At 38.4% G+C, this 27,002-nt stretch overlaps 1 protein-coding gene across 4 annotated transcripts in view; it reads left to right on the top strand.

Annotated features, from left to right (window-relative positions):
• NELL1 (neural EGFL like 1) overlaps nt 1–27,002 on the top strand; it is a 279,771-nt gene that overhangs the window by 236,018 nt on the left and 16,751 nt on the right. For 2 of the 4 annotated variants that reach the window (XM_027662212.1, XM_027662210.1), the window contains one exon: nt 23,791–23,931. The exons of 1 other annotated variant lie outside the window; for it this stretch is intronic. In XM_027662212.1, the coding sequence (XP_027518013.1) occupies nt 23,791–23,931 (141 nt within the window). The remainder of the gene's footprint in view (nt 1–23,790; nt 23,932–27,002) is intronic. One more of the 4 variants, XM_027662211.1, reaches the window with a different exon arrangement.

Raw genomic sequence — 27,002 nt, 5'->3', positions numbered from 1 at the left:
GCAGAGAGCTGGTCTGTGGGTTTGCTGATCTAGATGCTGTTCCAGGGCAGGGGGAGCACTCCTCCAATTCTGGTCCCATGAGCAGGGCTGGGGCTCTGTTGCAATCAAGCCAAGAACCACAGCAGGGATGGTCCTTCCCACCATTCCCCTGCTGAGAGGCAGTGGCATCTCACAACCAAGTGAGGCATCTGTTGCCTCTCTCAGATGGGAGAGAGGGGGAAGACTTTTGAATTCCCCTCCTGGCACAGCTTAGAAGAAGCAAATAACAGTAGAGAAACAGTAGGAGGCATTTCCTAAACCTCCTCTCAGAAATGTCCATCCTCTTCAGCCAGCCTAGGACTGCTTTACAGATGTGGTTTGGCTTGAGTGCTTTCACTGGGAAATCATAGTTGGACGGGGGCCTTAAAAGCTTGTCTAATCCAACCCCCTGCAATGACCAGGGGCATCTTCAATTAGATCAGGTTGCTCAGAGCCCTGTCTGGTCTGACCTTGAATGTTTCCAGGGATGAGGCATCCACTGGTGTTTTGCCACCCTCAGCATAGAAAAATTCTTCCCTCTGTCTAATCTAAATCGACCCTCTTTTAGTTTAAAACCATTACTCCTTGTCCTATCACAACAGGCCCTGCTAAAAAGTTTTTCCCCATCTTTCTTATAGCCCCCCTGCAGGTATTGAAAGACAACAAAGTCTTTCAGGAGCCTTCTCTCCTCCAGGCTGAACAAGCCCACCTCTCTTAGACATTCCTCATAGAAGAAGTGCTGAGAAAAGGCATAAATTCCTCCTTAACACCACCTTTACAGGATCACTGCACTCCAAAATCCAAGTGGTCTTCTAGCAGTTGAGAAATGCGTGTGGTGGTAGAGGGGATGGATTTCTTTATCTTTTTCCACACTGTAACTCCATATTGGCTGAGTTGGTAGTTAAACTTTCCTGTCATTTGGTTTTTCTCTCTCATTACAAGAGCTTGTATTTCTTTCCACCCACAATATCACCTTTCTAGCTAAAGTCCAAAGTATTTTAGAAAATTCATTAAAAATGTCAATGGAATGTGCTTGTATTATTTTAATTAAGAATCAGGTGTTATCTGGGAGTCAACAGACACCATTCTAGACAATAACAGAGCTGTTGGTTTCTTCAGTGAATATGTCATGGTGATATCCTTCAACGTTTTGTGATATTTATATATTCCATTTTATGTGTGTATGGTTTGTGCCATTTGGCATCTAATACTCTTAAAATTGATATTTACCAGATAAAGAACTGCAGACAACTGCCTTAAAATGTGATCAAACATATTGCTGCCTTTGAGGGAAAGAATTTGATTTTATTCTGATCAAACTGGTTTTACCCTACTGTAACTTTTGTTGAGTTAGTTTGCAGTAATGAATTACAGTGGAGTACATTTTCTTGGAATCTGTGACCTATTTTTTTTGTTCTTCTGTTGGTGTTTCCTCTTGACATAATGTGTGATACTTCCTCTGTGAACCTGGCAGAACCAAAGTGTCATCCTCTGCTCAGGAGGTTTTGAGATCCTGGTTCTAGGGAGTTGGCAAACTCCAGTTCTCTGAGGTAAAACCCTTTAATGGGATAGTTCTTCAGCAAAATCCCAGACACCTTGTTATCTGTAAGACACCTTGGGAAAACCAAGGTAAAAAGCTGAAATAGAAAAGAATCCTGCCAACTTGGCTCTGCTGGGCTAGTAACAAAAGCAGGGTACTGAATTTTTGCCAGGAACAGGATTAAGAAGGCTTTTACAAATATCAAACCGTACTTAAGTTCATAGTAGAATATATAAATGTATCTCTTAATGGACCAGAAAGAATTTTAAACACAGTATCTGGGACATTTGACTCCTTCTTTTCTTAGATGTCAAAGTCTGAATTCAGGAATCTCTGTTGCATCATCTTCCTCCTCAATTAGCTACATTAGAACTACATTACATCAGAACTCTAAAGTAATGAGAGATGCATAAGGAAATTAGTATTTTCTCATTCCCTGAGTTTGCTGAAGTCAATTTGCTGAACAGGAACTTGAGACGTAATATCTTAAATCTACTTTGCCGTAATTTAAGCATAGTGCTTAAGTTCACTTCAGAATTAAAACCTATTTTTGTATCTCCAATTTGCATTCATCTGTATATTATTTTAATTTTCTTCCCCCCCCCCAGTCCCAGTATGCCTTTGAATTCATGTTTTCTAGACCTCTCATTAGTCTTGTTATCCTCTCCTCTGGATCTTCAGTCGATCCATACCTACCAATAAGCTTGTTACTTGCTCTTTGGTGGACATACTAACATAGCTGAAGATCCTATCAGGAATGTGAAGAGCAGGGAAGGATACACAGTACTTTTGTCCATTCCTTCCAAGGTGGTGATGGCTTTGATTTTGTTTTGGTACAGCATCATACTCAGGTTGTGATCTGCTCCAGGTCTTGCTCTGCTGAGTAGTTCTCTCAGCAAGGGTGGTCAGGGAAGCAGGTGGTCATGTTCGAGGTGTAACAGCCTGAGCACAATGACTCAACTCTATTTCATGTCTATTAATTTCCTGAAAATTGGCCTGCATTATTTACCCACTTTCTGCTCAGTAAATCTGAACATTTCTGTATCACACTGCTGCTCATCAGTTCTCCTAATGAGCATTGAGAGATGATCATTTGTAACCCTGAGCCTTTAACTTCCATTAATTTCAATAGTCAGAGGAACCTGTTTGGTTAAATGAACTGTTTCCAGCAGAATAAATCTCCCTGCACACATGTAGAGCATAACTGACAACACATCAAGTTGTCATGTAATGGCTATTCCAGGTGTAAGAGTCCGGTGTACTTTTGGATCTGTTTGTAAGCTTAGTAGCAGCGTTGAAAACCCCTGGAAATGTTTCCCATTTTAAATGTGAAACAGCTTTTACAAGCCCTTGAAAACACTAAAATAATGCTAAAAAAATAAATGAAGCATTATTTGACCTGAAGCATAGTTGTTTCATTTTCCAATGTTGCAAGCAAGTAAAAAGCCTAGTTATTTTGACCCACTCTATTTAAAATGTTAATCGTGCTATATAAAGTTTAGAGATCTTCTGCCATTGTTAATCTCAATCTTCATTTCTCTTCTTAATTGCACATTTGAACAAGAAATTGTAATGTTTTTAAATTAGCTCTTACGATCTATTGGGCCTTATGTGAAGGGGAAGATAGTTACTTGTAGTCTGTGGGGTTTATTTATAGCTAAATCTGGATGACTCCCAGGGATGTTGTAGGAGAAGCTGCAAATGTAACAAACATTTTTGAAAAATATATATTGAAACATCAATAGCTTTTTTTTCCTCAGTACTTCCTGTCCATTTCTGTCTCAAAGAAATCCATATTTTGTATTCAAAGTGCTGTTTGGCTGGTCTGGGAATAAGCAAATATGTGATGCCAGGACTTGATACCTAACAACAAAATTATAATGGAAATTGGGCAAGTTCTGCTTAGACAGAAAAGGGAAAATGGATCAGAGGGTTTGCCCTGTGGTATCTGGTATTATGAACAATAAAGAGTGTTGTCTCCTTTAGAATTTTATCATATATTAATGAATGTTATTAATAGAATAATAAAGTCTCTAGCATTTTATAACTGCGTTTGGATGATCTAACTTAGTTCCCATTTACCATGGGAGACTATGTCACGTAATCCTCTTTATGGATTTGTCAGATCTGTTCTAAAAATAGCTATTTATTAAAAAAAAAAAAAAAAGTTACTATTTTATATCTTACTACTCAGCCTACAATGATATTTGAGACATTGCTGTCTTATGGCTACGAGCCTTCCACTGATTTCCAGTCCAGACTTATTCCTGACAGTTAATACTCACTTGTACTGGTGTTCTGCCACTTGTCATTCTTTCTCTTAAATGAAAAAAAAAACAAACCACCTTTTTATGATTTGCTCCTAGTGAGTTAACGTAAAGGAATAGTATCTCCTCTTGGCTTTGAATGTGCAAGGTAAAATAATTTCCTAAAGTAGGTGTTGTGTGTTCTAGTGGCTCTCTTCAGTTTTTACCTTTTCTTTCTTTTTTAGCAGACTTGAAAAAGAATTGTATTGAGATAAGCATCACTATTAATAGTGTTATGTTTTCATTACAAATGCTTCTGTTGATAAATTCTAGATAGCTTTTACCTTTTTCAACAAAGCCAATCCTCCTTATCCTATGATCCTCTGATTGATTAATATGGTCTTTATCCTCCCCAGTAATTTCTCACTGATAATTTCCCAACTTTTAACAGAAATGCTTATTACTAGGCTCTCAAGCAGAATCATGAGGCACTTTATATCATTACTTTTCATTTCATTTCTATTAGGCAAGACTTTTCCCTTCTTTCAGAATGCAATTGCAGTATTTCCTGGCATTGGCAGTGCTTTCCAAAGTTGTACCAGTCATGCTGACCAAAGTTGTACCCCCTTTTTTGTGTCTTTGCTGAAGATATGAGATGAGCTCCAAGAAAAATGTTGGAAAAAATTACCTTCTTCAGCTCTCATTTTTTTTTTTATCCATAGGTTTCCATGAATTTTAAGGGTACTATTAGTATCTTTTTATTGGTGAGTATACTGAGATGCCATAGTTGGAAAAGCATGGATTTCCAAGGCAATGTAGTCACTTGTAATGGGGCTGTGAAAAAGTAAAGTTAGATGCCCTACTGTGCAGTCCCTCATTAAATTCTGTGAATGTTCCTGTTTTCACAGGTAAAATGCCCATACTTCTGTATGTATCCCATTTATCTGCCTTATCAGGGATGCCCAGCTTCATGCTTAAACCATTGTGACTAAAACTTCAAAGTAAGCTTTACTGAGACCCACCTAACTGGAGTGCTCCAAGAATCCTGCCCTGGAGTTGTGCTCTTGGAAGAACACACCCCTGACCCAACCATAGCTTCTACTTTTGGTTGGAGACTTTAGGGAAAGTGTTTCTGCTCGTGGTTGTACGATGCTTACAGAGTGGCTATTAATATTTTTAACCTCAAATTTTTGATTTAGGATGACTCCCTGTGCTTGAGGTGTGACACATCTCCCCTCCTCCCAGGGAAGGATCTGTGAGAGGGTCCCTTTTAAGGTTTCTGGATGTTGGTGTTCCACGGTGCAGGAACCAGTAACAACAATTTGTAATGAAAACATAACAGTATTAATGCCATAAAACAAGCTATAGTGATGCTTATCTCAATACAATTGTATTGGTGCTTTTTTTTTATTTTTGAAAAGTTGACAAAGTCAGGTGGGCTAGGGAAGGAGGGCAGGGATGTTCCTAGTTCCTTCAAAAAGTCCTCCTTTCTGTATAGGTGGATTAGCTTTTGGCTGTTGGAGCTGAAGTGAGGCATTGAACTATCTGTAAAGAAAGTTTTACAACTGGGCTAATTTCAGAGTTGAAATTTGTTGTTTGTTATAAGTACTAATACATGAAAATGTATCTTTATAATGATAGGCTCTTTGAGGCTGGTCTGAACTGTTATCTTCATTTCACACATGCCTTCTGTATCTTCACCATTTGTTCTCATTTTCTTGTTTTCTCTCTCTGGCTACCTTGCTTCCATCTCTTTGCTTCTCAGAAGAATAAAGGGCCAAAATGCTGCACCCTAAATTTCTTTCATTATCTACAGAAAGTTTCACAGTATAATTATAATGCAAATAGGAAATGATTTATATTTAGAAAAGACAAGGCATTTAATTCAGTACCAAGAAGCAGGAATGAAAATTACTCTCTTTCCTATCTATGAAATTGCCCAGTCTTTGCTGGATTGCAAATTTTGTTCAGGCTACCTAATACAGTTTCAAGTTGTATATTAATTATTAAGCATGATCTGAACTGTCACATTTACAAAGTGTTGCTGCATGCAGGGGTGTAATTTAATGTCTGCTGTCAGGGAATAAATTCATAGACTATAGATTTCAGTCCTGACTAGGCCACTAACTTAAGTGACTGGAGATGCTTCCCTTATTTCTCCAGGCTCATTTTTCTCTGTCTATGGAACGTATATCATGACAAGTACCTATAACATGTTGAGTGAGTGACTTGAGTAGTTGATGCAACTAAGAAGTTGGAACTTGCTTTTAGAGAAAATGTTGGTATGTCAAAAGCTAAATTTTGATATGATTTGAACTATTGTGTCCTGTGAATATAAAAATACTTTTGGATATTCTTCAGAAGTGAGAATAATAAAATTTCATCTTCAGTATTGCTCTTGGTAATTATATATTGCTTTTCTTGTTGGCTTTTCATGGCTTGTCAGTGGTACTAGTGCACATACATTAGTGTTAAGCCATTAAATTGTTGTACAAAACACTAACAAGTAACAACTGCCCGAATTATCTTAAGAAACCAAAATTAATTAAAATATTGTATTTCTGTACTACGCCTGCATAATGTATTATGAATTGGTATCAACAAAGAAAATATGAAAGTTTAAACTAATCCTAAAATAAATTTTCAAAAGGCTTTTCAAAAGGTAATGATGGAATATACAATTTATTAAATTTTTTTTGATGTACAGTGCTTCAGAATATAGATCAGATATTGTCTGATATTCTTCAGATAAATTTTCAATAAGCTATTGAAATAGACAACTGTTTTGCTGTCCTCTTGCTAATGTATATCAGTAAATCGTGTCTAATTGTCAATATAGTAGCTGGTAAGCAATTATAGATCAGTGAAAACCACAAGCTTTAGAGATAAGCTATGCAGGAGGAGAGAAAAAGACAAAGTAAAGACATTATCCAGTTCATGAAGCAGAATTTTATGAGCTGTGGAACCAAAGGGGACATTTAAAATCAAAAGAAAGACAATATGGTGTTTGCTTAAAAGAGTAATGTAGACAAATAAGAGGGTGGTGAATGATGAGAACAATAATTAATGTGAATCTGAGCAATTCAGCTGGTTAATGGTATGTGAAAGTCTACTCAGTTTTCTTGGAAATGGTAAAAGGTGTTTCAAGTTAAAAGGAGAAACTGGCAGCTTGATCTGTGTTTCTCAGCAGTTTCAGAACTGGGTCCTCTGTAGAGCTAAAACAAGAATGCACTCTGCTCTCCCTCACTTCGAGCCATGTGTTGGAACTATGAAGAAGAATTGTTAAAATAGTGGAATTATTTTTTATTAAATTTTCAAGAATGCTAGAGTGTAGCCTGAAATTGACTTTCAAATTTTTTACACACAGAAAAAAGAGATTGCAAAGATATTTGACTGAACATATTTGACTGAACATATTTGGTAATTGTTCTCCCCAGAGATCCAAGGCTGACTCATGTTCAGGTGAATGTTTTGCTTTCCCTTTTTACACATCCCAATACAGATGAATATGTGTGCTGTTCCAGAGTCCTGATGGGAAAGGCTAATTGCCTTGGGAAGGGCTGGGAAGAAGTCCTGTGTTCTGGGAGGGATGTGTTCTCTTCCCTTGCAGATGCAGGGGCTGCTATCTGTTCTGGGGAGCAAAGGCTCTACCAGGAGGCAAGTCTCTGCTATCCAGTGAGGCAACTGGGGATCCACATTTTTTAGTAAGCTTCTGAAAGTACCTGTTTTGGAGTGAGATCAGATATGGTTTGATGATAACCTGTTTAGACACAATTTACCAGGGGTACAAGGTAGTTCTGATGGACATATCTGGTCACAGTCTCCAGGCCAGTTCTTTATATGATGTTCCTTGTTTTCACTGATGTTTGGCTCAAGATGAGCATGTCCCTCAACTCTAATTTAATCAGAAGATACCTGAGTGATATTCTTTATCCCTGTCATTGTTCCCCTTCAAAGGAAACGTCTACATTTCAAAGGGTGAATTTAGAGTTTCTTTCCATAGCGTGTCAGCAACAGTCATGGAATGGTTTGGGTTACTTCAGTGACATATCAAAATGAAAAACTGCAGCTTGGGCAAGCTATTTAAAAAATTAGTTACTAAGTAATTACTGAAGTGCTTTACACACACACACACACACACACACACACACACACACACACACACACTCCCTGAGTACATCAAAGCATTTCTTATTAGTATTTCAATGAAACAGTTTGACACTTCAGCTTCAGTGTAACATAACCAGGAAATGCTTTGATCTAAGTGCCAAACTGCACCTTTGCAACAAACAGGACACACTCTGATGCAGTAAAAAAAAAAGACGGAATTTTCATTCAGAATTAAGTTTTCTGTCCTGACTTTTTTTTTTTTAAATTTATTTTTTATGACATGAAATATTTGGAAGGGATTGCATTTCCTTCCTGAAAGTGCAGTCCATGGAGCTCAAATATGACCCTATATACCTACATCAGGATGGGAATTACATTAGGGGAAACAGTACCTTTACCGCTGTTAAGCAAAGGTGAAAGCACAGCAAATTTGAAATACGAAGCTGGACTTTTTTTCACTTCAGTGTGGTCTATGGTATTGACACAGCTAGGACTGGGTTCTTGAAAAACTTCTCTCTGGAAAATTATGTTCCTCAAAGTAAGTCTAATATTTGTGGTCAAGGACACCTTCTCTTTGTCCTTGCCTGCATAACTGTATGTCATGGAATAGCTGCCGTTGATGGCTCCAGGGCTGGCTGTGATTGGAAAAGGGATTTCTTTGTACAGTGCCTACTGTTTTGATGGCTTTTAATGGAGGAAGAAATTTATTTTTTTAAAATATTTTTGAATTAAGCATCACAGTGAGCCTGAAAAATAAAGACATAGATATTCAGTTCTTCCTAGGAAGCCCAATTTTTGCTTCATGTCTTTGTTATGATTCTAACAGGGCTAACAGAGACATTTTGACTAAAAGCAATATAAATGAAGGTAAAAATTTAAACTTTGATGAGTATAAAATGTGAAAGCTACTACAGTAGTTTGGAGTATTCTAGTCTCACCTCAGAAATGGAGAAATGTTCTATGGGCCCATAGGCCAAAAACTCTCTGTTACATAGGTCTTTGTGAAAAAAAAAAAAAAAAAAAGAATTCAGATGAGGTGATGAGTGATCACTGACATGTGCAAGAAGGCAAGAAATTTGATCAAGCTTTTGCCAGCAAGAGCATGTGTGGGTTGTTTGGCTTTGAAAGGGTAGGAATACTTTTCTGGAACAGTCAGAGCAACCAAAAAACAGCCAGCCTAGGACAAAACCTCAAAGCATGGCCAATGAAAAGGCAGCTGTTGTGTTGCTCAGTAGATGGAATTTTCTTCCTTACGCTAACTTTTCTTTGTCACATGAACTTTTTATTCCATATTGGAAAAAAAAAAGGAAAGAAGAAGAAAACAGAAAGATATAAAAATGGATAAAATAAAAATAAAAAGCAAGCAATAGCGTATTGTAAAATATATCTCCCTTAAAGCATTGCTGGAAACACTGTTTTCATATCTTTTAAACTCTTTCCTCTATCCAATGTCTCCCACTGGCCCATTAAAGAGGGGCCCAGTAGCTTACTTGCCTACATACCAGTCAAAAAACACTGCTCTGAAGATGAGCCTTTCAAATTCATCTTCAGTTTGCTGAGCAAGTGAGCTCCCATCAGTGCTGGAGCCCTTCCTCCCAGCTACTGTGGCCTGTTCAGTTGTCACTGCTGATAGTGCAACAGTGCATCAGCGTCTCCAGTGGGCACATCTGAGCAGGAGGGTGGTGGGTTACGAGACTTACAGCTCTGAGCAGACTGATTTGCCCTCACAATGGGCCCTGCTGGATGCAGCAGTTTGGACCAGAGACCTCTGACAGCCCAGCCAGCCTGAATTAATCTGAGATTCTGATGCATAATTTAGATTTACAAACCCCTTCAGCACAGTTGTCGTGGATTCCTTTCGGTGTAGATGCATGCATTGCCAAGTGAAATATAGTTGTTCTTACCTTGCTTTAATGGGAGTGATTATGGCTGTCTTCCTTTGAGGGAGTCAGCTAAACTTCTTGTTAGAGTCAGTGGAGAGAAATAGGTATTTCTAATGCCTGATGCATCTGAAGTAGATGTTAGATGAATTGTAGCCTGAAAGCACCCAACTTTCCATTGATGATAAATGGGAACTGGGTAACCATCTGGTAATACACATACATTTAGACATTCTAGACATCTGAAGTCAGGTGAGATGTATCTGACCCTATAATATTTTTGCTTGAAGGGGTTTCGATGTCTTTTGTGGGAATCAAGATGGTTGTGGGAATATGGGATACAATTAGTCCTCTACAGCTTACTTCTGTTGTACAGGATGAGCAGCAGGTGACTGTCACCTGTTGGAAACTCAGACCTTCAAAAATTATTTTAAAAATCAGGAACAGATTTTCTTCTGCTGTAAATAAAGGGTGGGAGGATAATGTCATTTTTCTTCTTCTTTTTTTTTTTTTTCTCTTCCCGTTTCAAAGGCAAAGAGGGCCATGTGTATCACTTGATATCTGAGTACTAGCTAATGGCACTGTGATAAAATAGCACATTCTTAGGTTGCTGTTCACCTTTCCGTAGGAAGGAAATGTCATTAAAAGGTAGGTAGCAGTGGCCTGTATATGAAAGTGCTTCATTTTAAGGTCAAAATCTGAGTAACTGAAGAAGAGGAAAGAATTCTGAATTTGGTTAATTAGGTTCCTGTGAGCTCCTCCTGAAATTCTTGTGAGACACAGAAAAGATGGTGGTGCCAGACACGGGTGTGATCCTGCCCTGATGCTGAACATGTCCCCCACAGGCACTGCTTCTCTCACCTCCCGATTGCTCTGCCCAACACAGGTGTTCAGCTTGGTACAGTTTTACCACAGTCTTTGTGAACTGGCAGATGGTGAATCAGCCCCCTTTATTTCTAATTCTCTAGGACAAAAGCTGGGATATGCTAATGAAATGCACACGGTCTTTCCTGAAGGAAAGGATTTCCCAGAAATACACTTTGCTCAGTAGTTCTGGTTCTTTCCTAGCTATGCTTTAGACAGGCAGAGCAAAGTCTCTTGCTAAGGTGGAAGAAGACTGTAAATATTCTCTTATTATTCCAGTTCCTTCTTGTGTGCTAGTAGCTTCCTCCTTTCACCTTTCTTGGTACCCTGTGTTTATCAGTCCAGCAGGATGACTCTGCAGGGGCTTCTCATTAAAATATGGGTATGTGTTACTGGTTTAAACCAGATGAAGACAACATCTTAATGGCAGTAACTTTTTATCAAGCAGTTGAAGTGACCATACTGGATCAGATGATAATTTAGATGCATGTTTGGGTGTATTTCTGCAACAGGTCTATGCAGGCTGGGATGGGGTTTGAACTAAAATTATTCCTATGACTGAAAATATGCGAGGTCGGAGATCAAATTTTCAGTCACTGAAAAATGACGTAGTTTTACCAAGAAAGTGTCCCTAAGGAGGATAATAAATGATGTCATCTTACATATTTAAAAAAAAAAAAAAAAGGTTAGTATTTTGACTGGATGTTAAAGAAAATAAGATTTGCCTCTAAATGACTGGTGAATTTTGGGGTGGTATGTTATGTAACTGAAGGATAAGTAAGGAGGGCATCTTTTTTTACCGTATTTCATGGATTTAGATGATAGTCTGTAGAATTTCTAAGTTGGCAGATGTTAAGAACCAAATGAAATACTCATCTCTCATTTTGCCCTTTCTCGTCTGTATTTCACAGTCTGTGAAAACCTCATTTTGGAAAGCCAGGTATTTTATATTCCAGTTCGGTGGCCCCAAGTTCCTTGCCAGTGGCATGCCATGTGCTTTACTGGTATTTAGTGCTCATCTATTTTAGAGCAACCATTGGCCTGGGTCACTGTCAGGCACTAAGCATCTTTTTACTGACTCCCAAGTGATTTAAATTGTACAGACAGTGACACAGACAGCAGCATATTAGGTGCTTTCATGTGGCCCTAAGAATAATTTCCTCTGCCTGTTACCATTTATTAGATGAGGTCGTATTTCCTACTGCAGAACAGCTTTCCCTACAACCCTTTTCTTGCTCATGTCCTCTGATGTTCATGGCTAAACCACCACTGCTGTTGTCCTTGTTTATGAGGTGAGTCACAGCTGTCATATTGTCTGGAGCAGTTCATGTCACCCAATCTCTGATTCGGACCTAATGTGCATGATGGAGATCATAGTCTTTGAAGAAAGCTCCATATCCAGCACAATTATGGAAAGAAATCTAAAGGGACTAAAGTGCTCTGTTTTCAGCGATTTTTCTCTTTTTCCGTCAAAGTTAGTCTTGCTCCTAAATGCATAAATGTGCATAAGGTCAGCTTTTTTTTCAGATATGCTCACTTTTTTTTAGATTCTTTATGTTTTGGTATCCTGTGTGCTACAGATCAACCTCATTTCACTGATAATGAAGCTCTGAAACAGACTTTGCTTATAGATACATCCATACTTAAAAACTCTTTGTAAAATGATGGCATTCCGTATATTCATTCCGTAATCTACATACTATCTGAAGTATATATGAAGAGCTACTAAATGTTTTTGTAGGATCAAATATATTTACTTACAAATAAACAGAAATGCAGAGAATTTTTTTTTTTAAAGCTCAAAGAGAGGGCCAGGAGTAGCAGTGGTGTTAAACCCCAAGGAGCTGTTTCTTCTAATCCTCAGTTTACTCATCTAGCTGGATTCACTGAGTCTTTCCAACCACCCAAAACCCACAAGCTCCAATATTCAGGTCTTGTATCTGCTTGAGATGCTACAAAGTTCAAAGTGATCCTTCTAGTCTGGTAAAACCTGCCAGCTTTTGCAGATATGTTTTTGCAGAACAGTTGCATAGGTCAGTGAATTCGAAGACAGTAAATTACATTGTGGTCTTCGAGTTGTAAAGTGAATTATTATGAGGAACTCCTTACTTTGGGGAGGCTAATGAAAAGCAATTGCATGCAATTTATGTATAATAAGTTTGGATAAATGTGTCTTTTTAGTGAGTGGAGGTCTTATTCATGCAATAAGCAGTGGTGACTGCATCTTCTTCACAAATAATCAAGCTCCTTTCAGATAATAAAATAAACAAAGGCCTTTTATATATATATTTTTTTTAAATAACTGTAATATTACATAATACTTAAGAAATATTTTGAGGTCACAGGATGAAGGATGATATAGAAGTGCAATGTATTTATTATTATTATTGTTATTAACATTTGATGAGTCCCATGGCTTTTCTTTTAAGATTTTCTACTTATTTCAGTTGCACATTTTTAATTGCTTAGAGAAATGATGTAGTCATATCTCAGAGTTGGTTTAATTAGAATTATTGATGTCTGAAGCAGCACCCAGGCTGGGAAAACGGGTCTGATCAAAGTGACAGCTAATGGTTTAGTGAAGTTAAAAATTCATCTGTAATTAAAAAATGAAAGAGAGAGCATATGCTTTCAAAAGGCACATTTTATGCTAAGGAAACAGGCATTTCTTATTTATTTGGAAATATTCATTGCAGTATTTAAAAAGAAAGGTAAGAGTAATGACTGAGTTTTTCACCTGGAAGAAACTAGATGCAACACTGTGCTTTCATACGCACTGGTATACTTTATTCTCTTTAATTAGACTTAGAACTGCATGTAAAATAGGAAGCTCACTTTAAGATGGGTCTTCAAGATTTTTGGAATCTTGAGTCTTTTAAGGGGAAATCTTTCTAGCTTGATTGGAAGTACATATAAATGTTTACAATTTTTAAATATGTTATATAGAACAAATAGGTTTAACATTGAAATTAATTCTGATTTGAGGTGTTGAAAAAAACAGAAGGCATTAAGCAGTCAGTGTTACCTTTTGTATCTCAGCTCATTGACTGGTGAAGATGCACCGGACAGTTGAGCATCTCTAGTCAGCTGGAGTGATTCCTCACCTTCATTCTGAACATGTCAGTGGACACATTGTGTCGGTTTAGCGAATTTTACTATATTTTTTTTTTTTTGCAGTATGTTGACTCTGATTATCTGGTGCGATGAAATGTGGCGCTGTCCCAGTTTAACTGGGAAAGTGCACTTTTTTCATGTTTCTCAAGTTTTCTGGATTGTGCATGGGAAATCACGACACCAAACTGCTTTTCATGACTGTGCACATGGTGTGACAAAGTTGGGAACTTGGGTAAATTTAACTGCACTGGAGGAGGGGGTGGGTAACAGATGGAAGGTGGTGGGGCTGGAGAAAGTTCAAGCAGACCAAAATAGAGAATGGCTTTTACTTGTATGATGAACACAAGGAGATGGGCAAAGTGATGCAAGAGCCTTAATTTCTCGTCTTAAACAATCCTTTCAGTCTTTTGTTATTTGATACCTATTATGTAGGGTTTTTTGTGTACCCTTCTTATTGTCAGAAACACATTTATATATTCCAAGGTGCCTGGGGAACTTCCCTTGATGAGAGCAGTTGCAATCCAGTGTGTTGTGTGGGAGATCCACCACAGATATTATCTTTTTATGAAACTGTGTTCATGCATTCTCCGAAACTATGCTTACTTAGTTTTTTATCATTTGCACTTTATTGATCAGCCCTTCCTGAACCCTTTTCATCCCTAATTAAGGATGCAGAGAGCTTTATGTTATTCTGCTTACGATTTCAAGAGCTCTTTTTATACTGCTTGTTTAGGGATTTGCTTCCTTGGGAGAGTTTATTACTGTATGAATGAAAATGCTTTTCTGAACCTGTTAATCATTTCAAGATTTAAAAAAAAACTAATTGAGAATATTTCTCATTATTATTAAACTCCCAGGGGTGCTATAGGGTGTGCACACTATTATAATCTAAACCTGCTATTTGGATTTGCTTCTTGTGCCCTTTGGCACAGTGGTATACGTGGGGATTTTAAGGAGAATGACTGACACTCAGCCTCCCCCAGCCACAGTGAAGAAAATGTGCTCTTTATCGTTTTCTCATCAGCTGCCACCTCCTGTTAGCAGTGAAATTGTTTTGACAAGTGCTATTTTGTCATACTCGATTATGAAAGAGCTCAAACTAATCAAAAGAACTTCCTAACATTGTGGAGTATTGGGCTGCAATATAATCTTCCCAGTGAAGCGGGGGAGGACTCATCATGTGAGTCATTTTAAATTTGGTTCAGGCAAATCATGGAAGAATGTATGGAAAGGAGCACGTATTCTCTGTCACAGGATGTTCTAGATAAGATAATAGGCTATTTCTATCACTCCTTGATGTTGAACTTTAGCATTTCAAGTGCCACATAGAGTAATATATTGGTTAGGCATTGCACCTGAAGATTGTGCATGAAGTCTGATAGCATTGGATAATAATGTTAAGGCTCATCGATGAAGCTTTTATACATAGAGCCAGTGTCACCTGAATGATTCCTTTTGTGCAATGCACTGGATTGCACAGCTGGTAAGTTGGGTAGGGAATGCTGTCTGTCAGTGTCCTCTTTTATAAGAGGTTTCATTCATCTCTTGTAGCTCTGATGAACCAATTTGCAGCATCCTGTGTAGTTCATCAGTTTTCATTCAAGTGAGGGTTCCTTCTGGGGCAGAATCAGAGAATGACAGAATGGTTGAGGTTGGAAGGGACCTCTGGGAGTCACCTTGTCCAACCCCACAGCTCAGTTAAGGCTACCTGGAGCCAGTTGCCCAGGACCACGTCCAGACGGATTGTGAATATCTCCAAGGGTGGAGACTCCACAACTTCTCTGGGCAACCTGTGCTAGTAAAAATATGTTTCCTGATGTTCAGATGTTTCAGTTGTGCCCGTGGCCTTTGGTCACTGTGAACCATGGAGAGGAGCCTCTTTGCATCCATCCTCTTTGCACCCCCCCTTTGGGTATTAATAGGCATCAGCAAGATGCCCCTGAGCCTTTTCCCCTCTCTAGTTTAAACAGTCCCAGCTGTCTCAGCCTTTCCTCCTGCCAGTCCCTTACCCATCCTCATGGTCCATGGCTGGTCTCTCTCCAACTGTTCCATCTGTCTCTCGTGCTGGGGAGGTCAGAACTGGATCCAGCACTTCAGCTGTGGCCTCACCACCGCTGAGCAAAGGGGAAGGATCACCTCCCTCAACCTGCTGACACTACTTTAACACAGCTGAAGACACCATTTACCCTCTTTGCAGCAAAGTCATCTTTCTGGTTCAAGTTCAACTCGATGTCCACCCAGACCTCCAGCTCCTTTTGTGCCAAGTTGCTTTCCAGCTGGTTGGCACCCCTCAGCTGTTTTGCTTTAGCATGTATCCCCTTTAGGTAATTCTTCTTAAATTTTGTGATCTTGGCAAAGAATGTGCAACTCTTTAATTGCAGGACGTCAAAATCATTTGCCAAAAATACTTTTTATTCTCATTGATGTGTTAGCCTTCTTATGAGGTATTTAATGTATTTTGCCATGAAGATTTTCTGAAATGTAATTCTGCAATCTGTAGTGTGTTTTTAGTATGGTCTTACCAGTCATTGTAAATTCAATGAGCCTGAATTTACAGAATTTATGCTTTGAATAGGCTTAAAGCAGCTTTGTGCATAAAAATACTGTGCTTTAAGAATGGGTTTGAACTTCTTTTTAAAAAGTCTATATAATCCTATCTGTGTAGGAGAATACCTCTGTGTGCTGAGGGCTCCACTGATTACAGTGTATCAACAGAACAGACCTCTCCTGTTGATCTTCTTCTCTTGTTTTATTCTACTATGCTTATCTAATATTCTGAATAGCTGCTTTTATATAATATATGTAGATACAACTCCAAAATCACAGTTTAATTGAATTAGCAGTCAGGGATGAAGATAGTGAACATTCTTAAAAAATAAAACCTGTGTTCATGAGTCATGAGGGGAGTGAAGGTTGGCCTTGCCTCTACTTGGTTATTTCAGAATAACCAAGTAGAGGCAAGGAATGCAATTACAAAATTGAGAAGTTTCTCACATTTTGGCTTTGGACAACTTTGGAAAGTTCTCTGTATCTCTCTTTGCCTTATTTATGTCACCTATAAATTACACATGATATCCCTCTATTCTACCAATAAAAATAAATATATAATAATATATATGATCTAAATTAAATCATAGTGCTCAGTGATTTACTTGTGGTCTGCAGTTGAGTTTCTCTGCAGAAATTCTACTGGATTGATTTACATGGGTAACCTTAGCACAGAGACCACACACAATTCCTACCTAAATAGGTAGAATAATTACAAATTCGTGGTCCTGACAAAGTGCTCTGGTACATTTAGGAAGAGTATAATGTCAAAAAGAGTAAGAAAGGGCATTCCTGGAGAATTGTGGGATATAGGAGGTACAAGGTGCTAGTGGGCTAAATATCTGTCCTGAAGTTCTGAGTCGTTAGTCCAGCTGGACATGGGAAGAGCTGGAATACAAAAACACTGAGCTCGTAGCCCTGCTATTATCAGGATAATGTGATTTGAGAGACATGTTGACCATAGACCTCAACTTGACAGAAAGTCTCTTCCTCAGTTTGAAACTTAACCTACTAATTGCAAAGTCAATCTGTTTGTTTCTGGCTTGTGGAGTGATAATTAAAATCCTCTTTGCGATGGAAACCCAAATGCAACACTAAATTTGAGATAGTTCTTCACCCTGCCAGGCTTTCTAAAGAGTGATCTGGCTCTGATTTTTATGTCCTACATCACCCAGTAGTCTTTAAATATGAGAAGAAAAAATTCTTGTTGCAGCTCCACTGCTGTGAAGGGACATTTATTTGAACCATTCAGGACCTTTTGGTTGCATACTCTAAGTGTGCTGCATATTTAGCATGCAAATAGACAAATATGAGGGTGTTAGAGAGACATGCACTAAAGTGATAAAGACATCGTCTTGGACTGTGTATAAATTTATAAGATACTAAAATGAATTTCAGTAAATTAGATGTTGTATATTAAAAAAAATTAATCTCAAAAATTGCTGGTGCAACTAGTCTGTGTTATTATCCTGATATCAATTGAATTCCATTTATTCTTGTTAAAGTCATCATTCTAAATTTGCACATGGGTTTCAGATGATTAAAAATCTTGATACCAGTCCAGAATTATACAATAAAGCATATTACAGCTGTTCTTTAATTTTAATGAGAGGTGGGCACACCTTTCATCCCCGAAAGCCATTTAGTACTATTAAACTGTTGCGTGGGTTTGATTATTTATGAACGTGAGTTGTATTCACTGTCTTAACAAATTTAAAGTTTTATGGTTTACTACTGTGTCCTCAAAATAGAAAAATGGACCCAAAGCCTGTACCATTTATACAGCCAAAACTATTCCTGCCTGAGAAGGAACTGCAAAGGCCAATATAAATATAATGCAATTAAAATCAGTCTATGAAAACAGCCATGACTTCTGAGGAGAGAGGAATATATTATTTGGTGCTGATTGTTTGCCCAAAATCTCCTAATGAATTAAAACGAATGTAATTAAAACAGAGGCTAAATGTCAAAGAAAAATGTCCCAAGCAGCTCTTCCAATGCCTGCTGCTGGCTTCAGGCAGAGGAGGGGTGGGGGGGGATCCTTATCACCTGAGATACTTAAAACTGTGAAACAAAAAATCGACGATTTAAAATATCAATAGATAGTTCTCAGACAGATGTCTTTCCTGTCCTTTCTGTTGCCCTAAGAGGTTGAGCAAGAGCCACGAGTCGTTATTCAAATGTGACTTAATTACAGAGTTATCTGTGTTCTTTAAGTTACCGTTTGTTTAACAGCTAAATTGCTGTACCACAGCTGTACCCTTGGGATTCCAGGCACGCTGGGTTTCAAACCCGTGACAAGGTCAGCCTTGTAGCCTCTTCTTTTGGCACTGGGAGAATCCAGCAGACTTTAAGGGTGGCTGCTGACCATGTGTTTCTGCTTTGTATAGCATATGTTGAAAAAAAAAAAGGCAGACCCTTCTCATAGTGAACTGTCAGAGCTAACATAGAGATTTAATAATATAGCCAATGTAAGGGTTGATAATGAAGAATAAAAAAAACCTTATGTAAGTTTATGTAAAACTATAGAGGTAGGCAGATTGGGAGGGTTTGTTGGTTTGTGGGGTTTTTTTAGAGAGAAAGATTTTTTTCATCTCATGTTCTCATCCAAAGTAGTTCTCTTTGCTTTCAGGGTTTATTTGAAGTAGTCGAATGAATCCTTTGCAGCAGGGACACTGTTTGCATAGTGCTGTCAGTGACATCCCTTTCTTGCTCTCTCTCTTGTGGAGTGGCTCAGGCGAGAGCAGGAGATGAGAAGAGGCTGTATTTTACATATAACTTATGCCTCGGTTGGCTGGGTGCATTTTTCTGGTGTTTTTATGTTGAAGAAAAATACTGTAATATGGAAAACAAAGTTGTAGTGCTCTGGAAGTAATGGACTTAACTGTCAGGGTACAATTTTAATTCGGGAAGCTTGAGACCTGTGTGGTCCTTTCTTGTTAGTACACACTTTTCCTGCTTAAAGGTCTCCTGGTCAATGGAGAGCTAAAGATAAGGATCATGTATTTTTTTGCATGAAAAAGAATTCAGTAAGGGTTTGATGAACAGACACTTTTATAATACAGCTCTTCTGTCTCATTGAAACTGTAGATTGCTAGCTGTGACATGACACTGAACAGTTCTCTTTTCAGTATTATCACACAGTGACTTAAATGTGATGAGGCATTAGAAAAGATTGAATTATTTTAATTTTACTTTTTCACAGGGTTCTGAAGCCATTGTGTTTTATTTTGAGTCAAATTATCCTATTTATCTTCTCTGCATAAATACCCTTATGAATAATGCAAGAAGCTGGGATGCTAAAAGTAAAAATTACAGACCTGTCCTTAAAGGACAGGATTAACATCCTGCAAGGGCTTATACACAACCAACTGATACCTTTTTGCTACAATACAAAAATGTGCCATTTTTGAGCGTTTGCAAAGCCACTGTAGTGGAGTGTTGCCAGATCCATTAACAATTCTCTACTAATGGCAGTTAAGTGACTGAGTGGGGTAAAAGCAGGCAACAGGATAGTCTGTAAGAGATCTCCTTTTACACGGACTTTGTAAGAAGGCTTGAATGAAAAATCTACAAAAACACTTCCATGGTAGTAAAAGCAGCCATGTCTTAAGTTGAATTAGAGCTAGAAATGAAAAATACCACACTTAATGCAAAGGTAATGCAGATATTTAGCTAAATACTGCAGAGGCAAATTAAGGTTATGAAAATTTTCAGTTCCCCAGGAAATAGTAAATTGGCAGTTTCTCATAAGCACTCAGTTCAAGACTACCTGGCTATTAACACAGACACGGAGAAAGCCCACATGAAGTTGTGAGCTGGTGAGTGTGTTTTCACTGACTTCTGTGAGCATGGCATAGTCCCATGGGACAACAAGGTGCAGATGTGCATGGAAAGACCCAGGCTTTTCCCTCCATGGCAGGAGTCTGTGAGAATGCAGAGACTGGAGCCCTGAGGGCCATGTGCTCACCCTGCTGCCAGGAGCATCGAGGGCAGGCAAGACCAGCAGCATGGGAACACAGCCAAAAGATACCCAGCAATTGTTTCTTCTGGCCTGTGCCATGTTACAGAATTTCTGTACAGGTTTTAATGTGCTCCTTTGAAGAATGATTCTGCTTTTTGTACTGTTTTTACTCACAGGTCAGAAGTATATACTTTCACTTCGGCTTAACTTTTTGAAGAAAGTTATACATATAGCACACTCTGGTACATGCTAAAACCCTCAAAATTAGTGCATATGTGGCTCAAATTCCACAGCAAAACCCCAAAACAGACTTGGATAGAAAGACTTTTATCCTGAGGCAAGTATGCAAATATAGTGCTAGGATCTAATGATGGAAAAGTAAAGATGAAGAGAAGTGAATTGATTCTAATTCCCTGAACTGGCTGTTATGTATGGAAACATCCTCCTATGCAGAAGAAATCCTCAAAAAAACTGTTTTCAAATGCCATAGTATGTCCAGATGGAAATAACATATTAACTAATTAGTGTCATGGTATATGACATACCATTTTATAAAGCTGTTATTTGCATTTTCCTCTTGGTATTCTGAACATCTTTAATCTGAATTTCTAAAACATCCACAATATTTTCCTATACCTGCAGAGCTGTGTTTGTGTATGTGCTACAAATAACACCCAGGATCACAGGAGAAGCTTACAGACCTCATCATAATATTTCCTCCTCTTTTAGTGTTTATGTACATCATTTTAAGGAGCAGTAATGCGTTGGATAAATGGAGAAGCCGTTAATGGTTTTCCTTGTTTATACCCCTCGTTGTGCATTTTGTATCACGTGGTGCTGCTAAGGGTGTGTTGCCAAAGGAATCCTAAGGCGCTGCAGAAGCAGAGGGAGAGTTGCTTCCCCATTCTTCTCCCTGCACCATGCACCCAGCCTGTCTCCAGCATGAGAATAGGAAGAGGGCTGAACTTGACCTGAAGAGGAGAGGTAGTGGATAGAGAGGGGACAGAGCTTGAAGGGTTTGTCATTAGTTGCTTCTGCATCAACAGTGTCTGTCATGACATTTTCCCAAAACAGCCTGCAAAGCTTCTCCTTATGCTTTGCCCGCTGCCTCCAGCAAGGGCGGGCCAATGCTGGCATAACTCCACTGGTTTAAGGAGGTCAAGTAAGGAAAGGAAGAACCTGTAAAACTGAAAATTAGTCTTTTTTACCTAGCTCTGCTGGTTGAAAAAATTGGTTAGTGTCTCCCTACACATCAGGGAGCAAAAGCTGTTAAGTTATGGTACTACCACAGTAAAGTCATCTAGTCTTGAAGCAGTTCTATGTATTATTTTACTTTTCTGACATAATCTAGAGGCATAACCTAGCTGCTCTTCTTCCAGTGAGTAAACTACTGCTTAGTTTTGGTACCCTGGCAGACAGGCTTTCTGAAAACTTACCTACTAGTCAATTGGTATCCTCTACCATGAGCCTAAATCATATACTTTTGAAAGAGTTTAAGTTTAGGGACAAAGTTTAGGAACACTGTATTGATTTTGTAAATTAAAAATGAAAAATTGAATGGATAAAGGTCCAGTACAGGATTGACCCCAGGAAGCAGTCTTTAAACAGGAACATTCTCCAATTCAACACTGGGGAAGAAAGGAAAGCAGGGAGGATTCATTTGCAGTTGACCTGCAATGACAAAGTCATTCACTTTTCAAATAGGATTAAACTTGTTTCATCAGCCATGACATGTGAAAAGATCATGGTTATAAATTCCATTTGCTGTAATGAATTGAAAGTGTCTGAGTTTGCAAGCACCACTCACTGTTGATGGACAGGTAGATTTGTGCAGTGTTTTAACACTAAAATTAGCTCCCACAAAATAAAAAGTACAGAGAAGGTGGCAGCAGTGACAGATTTTAAAGCATTAAAAAATTGACTTCATTGTTAGATGGGAGCAGAATAAAGCTAGAAATAAATAGCATTTATAACCCTGTTATGTAGACACCTTGGTTCATGCTAGAGTGGTTCATGCTGGACACAAATCTTGGAAAACAGCATTTTTTTTTTAAGGTTTCTCAGCCATATTTCCACAAGAATAAATATTGTTACTGAAATGAAGAAAAATCAAACTTTTCTATGGTATTGCTTCTACAAAATAAGAAAATGGGATTGTATTGAAGGATACTTCAAATCCATTTCCATGTGCATTGACACAACACCAGTGCAGTCCACGAAACCATATTGGTGTGTGTATTTTGTAAAAGCTACACTCTGGGGTTGGTTAATAACCTTGACTCAGTCTTACATCAGGATCATGAGACCTTTCTTCTTTGATGCTTGCAGAGCTAAATGCAATTTCTGAACCTATTTCCCCCACATTTTTTGGTTTGGTGTGCACAATTTTATGCATATTTTAAGTGTGCCAAGAAAAAAGAAATCTCAGTGGGTGAAAATGGGAATTATATGGGAATAATTTGAGTTTCATTTTAATTGATAAAGTACCCAGCTGAAAACTGTCCAAAATTGAACAAAAAAAAAAAGTTGAACTGAATAGAGGAATGAAAATATAATGGCTTCTTAAATTACCGCAAGGTTAACATATAATTAATTTGCTAATTTTAATTACAACCCTACAAAATGTGCTGAAAAATGCTCAAAGGGGAGAAGCAGCCAGGTGCCAGCCATGATTAGCCAAGGTTACTAGCAATTATGAGGTCTCTATTAAACGTGGCACAGAAATCTGAGAAACTCCTTTCTGAAACCAGCACATTTATTGACACTCAGCAGAGTGTTCATCATGCTGTATCTTTCCATTGCTACAAACTTGCTGTCATTTGCCTCACTCTTTTCCTGCTAAATGTTTTATTGCAGCTGAAACGAGGACTGCTTTTTCTGTTTATTACACACGCACTGGGTATTTATTTTGATCACGGAAACAAAAGAGATTAACAAGTGTTTGCCAAGTGCTCTGAGCACCTTAAGTGCCAGATAACTGCCAATATCGCAGCTGAATGCTGGAAACACAAATCCCGAAGGAAATGCTTTCTCTTTCCAAGGTATCCTGGGACACGGAGTTTGTAAAGCGGGAGTATTGCTGAAACTGCCTTTTCGATGGGCAACCTATTCTGCAATGCTTTAAGTGCATAGGCAAATGTAACTTCTGAGTTCAAAAAGCCAACAAAAAACCAACCCAAACAAACAAAAAACCAAATAAGGAACAAAAAATCTGCATGTTTGCTTTGCATTTTTAACAAATTGTGGTGTAAAAGAATGTCTTGTCTGTAACAGATTACATGATGTATTATTGTTATTTTTTATTGTTGTTATGTGAGTTGTGTGTTAAGTGTCTGTTGTTGGGAACCGTAATAAACCTTAATCCATATATTAAAGGAAACTTAAAAACAAAAACCAACCCCAAAAAAACAACCATAACCTTTTTTTTTAAAAAAAAAAAACAAACCTACAGTATTGGTGTAGAAGGAAATTAATTTCCTGGCTGGCTTGTGTTTTTCTCTGAGGCAGATATTGATGAGTGTGCAGAGGGGATCATTGAGTGTCACAACCATTCACGCTGTGTTAACCTCCCAGGGTGGTACCACTGTGAGTGCAGAAGCGGTTTCCATGACAATGGAAGCTACTCTCTTTCCGGGGAGTCCTGTGTTGGTAAGCAATGATCAGCAGAGCCTTTTTTTACCTCCTTCTGCATGGTGTTCCAAAGTGACTATTGAGCTGCTGTCCCGAGCAGTGACTGTGTTTAAGGCTAAAATGCGAGTGCAAACGAGCGTGTCTGTGTTTGTCAGCATCCCCAGCCACGCAGGGTGGGTGCTGGTTCATGGTGCATCACGTTTTTGAATGGTTATCACAGGAGAGAGGCAGCTTGAGATCCAAAGTGTGACTTACTGCACTTGGTCATTTATCATAACAAGTTGCTATGAAAGCTGCAGTGAAAGTGGGCTTGCTGCGGAGCATAATTGGCCACAAAAGGGGATGAGGTGGTTTTCTAATTCCAGATTTCAGCAGTGATGAACACATCTGTGGTATGTCTATGTTGCTTTGGTTTGCTTGTTTTTCATTGTTTGCCATCTTCATCCTTAATTTTTTGAATGATGCAATAACATCAGAATCTCTCTGCGCCATATTTGCAGAATAAGGCCCCAAAAGCATGAACAGAGAGGGATTTTTAGAGGGTGCAGAGGAGTTTTTCAGTTGTTTTTATGGGAGGACAAAGGATAAGGCTCCATGAGGAGTTAGCGCTGGTTCTGTGATCTGTGTGCCCTCGACTGGCTGTGAGACACTGTGTGCCACTGCAGCAAGTAAGCAGCAATAAAACCATAGTGGAGATGGTAATTGTAGCTATTCTCAGAAGCCTTAAACATAATTTCTCTGTGATATTTTATCAGGTGAGTTTAAAACTGCTTAGAAAAGATCCCATTTTAACTTCTGTAAAGATACAGATCAACTGCTCGTAGTGTTATGTCCTTTCTTTGGAATTTCAGTTACTTCATCTTTAGTCAGTTATATGAATGTCCTATAAAAGCTCTTCTCCTCCTTTTGTGAAAGACTTTTTTTTAATGCTGTAAACTTCATTTATCATGGCCATAACTTCAAAGGGTGTTTTCTAAAATTTAAAGTCTATACTTAAAATAAAAGTTAAAGTAACAAAAATATATAAATTTACTTGTAACTTGTAACAAACATTCCCATCTTTCATAAATTTTGGCTATCAGAAGTCCTTGGGATAAGGTAGCATCACGATTTAAAAATGCAGAGGAACAATAATTATTTTCAAAAGCAATATTTTGTAGATTGTCCAGCTATATTAGCTTTTTACACATTGTCCATAAGCTGATGGGGAGCTCCATAAAATCCCAGCAGTGAACTTCATGGGGGTAGCTGTGTAAAAGATGGCAAATTTTACAGCACTTTGTGACCTAATAGATAAGACACCATATGAAAGCCATATATTTCTAAATGAATTCTCAGATGTTAAGAGTTCTCCTTTATTTAAATGTTGTAAAAGGGGTAATGAACAGAGCAATGGTGAAAATACCTTCTTTATGAGAAATCAACATGACATAACCTTAAAAAAGCCCTGAGGCAGTTGGGGACAAGGGGCATTTTTAGCATTTCTGGTGCTTATGTGTACCACTTGCCTGGGGAGCCCCGTCCCTCATCAGGCTGACCTTCTGTAGGTGATTTGGGATGAAGAAGACCTAAGGGTCAAGCTGATCTCAGGAGAAGACAGACACAGACAAGACTGTGGTTGAGAATAACCCATAGGTAGGCTCAGCTGCTGGAAAGGTCAGCATTGCTTGGATTGAATCGCTGTTGAAGGGTTGGGCACTGCAAAAAGAAGCCCCAAATGTTCTGTTTTCTGCAGAGACTGGAGGGATGGGATTTCATGAAAACAAACTGCCCTCATTTTGACCTGCACAGCATGCTGGAAGCTTGCGAGGTGAGGTGCTCATCTTGCCATATGCAGGTTGTAAACAGAATGTGAAATTAGCGGGTTTATTTTAATGAAATAGCTTCTCTGAACCATCTGCTGTGGGGTTACCAGTGAGGGAGAGAATGAACCAGTTGGCTTCACCAGTATAATGAAATAAAATAATTAAAAATTAATTGAAAGATTCTGCTAACCCATAGTGATAAATTTCAAACCAAACCATGATGTTTGTTTTAAAATGCAACTAAGAACTGGTTAAAACAACAGATAACACTATACACTGTAGCTAAAACGTCACATTACATGTTGTTTACATGGTGGAGCATTTATCAGGGCCAATGTCTTTCACTCTATTTCAGAAAAAAACTGGATCTGCTTAGCAACAGCATTTTTTCCTGCTGTATTGTATACTGAATTCGTAGTGTGCACCTGAGGTAGGTTTGAGCCATTGTCTTCCAGTGTGTTTTGAAACATTTCTTCTTTCTTCCTCCCTGAAGGACAAACTTGGAGAACAATAAATAGGCTAAAAACATAAGCAAAAGAAGATTAAACCCTCCCCTACAAAATAATAGCAATAACAATAAATACTACTACTACTACTAATAATAAAGAAAAGAAAATCACAAGACAGTGGGAGGCAGTACTCATCTCTGACAGGTTGCTCAAAGCCCAGGAAACCACTTGCTTTTGCTGGATGCATTTAGGTACCTATTGGTTAACCCCCTTTCCCTCCATTTATTTTGTAGGTACCCTTGGAGCTGAGTAATTACTTGCAATGTCTCTGCAGTGCTTGCAGAACATTAAGAAAAATAACACATATTTGGGAGGTGTTGTGATACCTGAGTGCTTCTAAAAGCTTTATTCTCATTGAGTGGGAGAAAACAGTGGAGTTTGGTCACCTGGCAAGGGACAAATGTGTAAATTGATGGATGTGGTGGGTAAGATCATAATATTGCACCAGAGCTTGGGTAATAAGGCTGTGTGACTTAGCCAGGCCACTTCCAGATTGGGAAAATTCTCTTATTGCTCAAAGTATCAGCCAAAGGCAGCTTTTAGCAGAGATGTCAGCTTCATAAAGTGATGGTGAGCAGGCTCAAATTAAGTGAATGTAATTTAATTTCCTGCAGTAGAGGCACTGGTCTTTCACAATGTGTTATTAAGAATACTGCTTGGAGACAAAAGACGATTGCTCTACGAAGTTGCTACTAAAGTTTGCTTGGCAATTAAAACCTGTAGGCTACAGTTTTAGAGTTGTTTTGTTGGGTTTGTTTTTTTGGTTTTGTGAGTG

The sequence above is a fragment of the Corapipo altera genome, unplaced genomic scaffold (assembly GCF_003945725.1).
Source record: "Corapipo altera isolate COAL_440 unplaced genomic scaffold, ASM394572v1 RXGC01000072.1, whole genome shotgun sequence".
Lineage (NCBI taxonomy): Eukaryota > Metazoa > Chordata > Aves > Passeriformes > Pipridae > Corapipo > Corapipo altera.
This window is presented reverse-complemented; position numbering and strand designations above follow the sequence as displayed.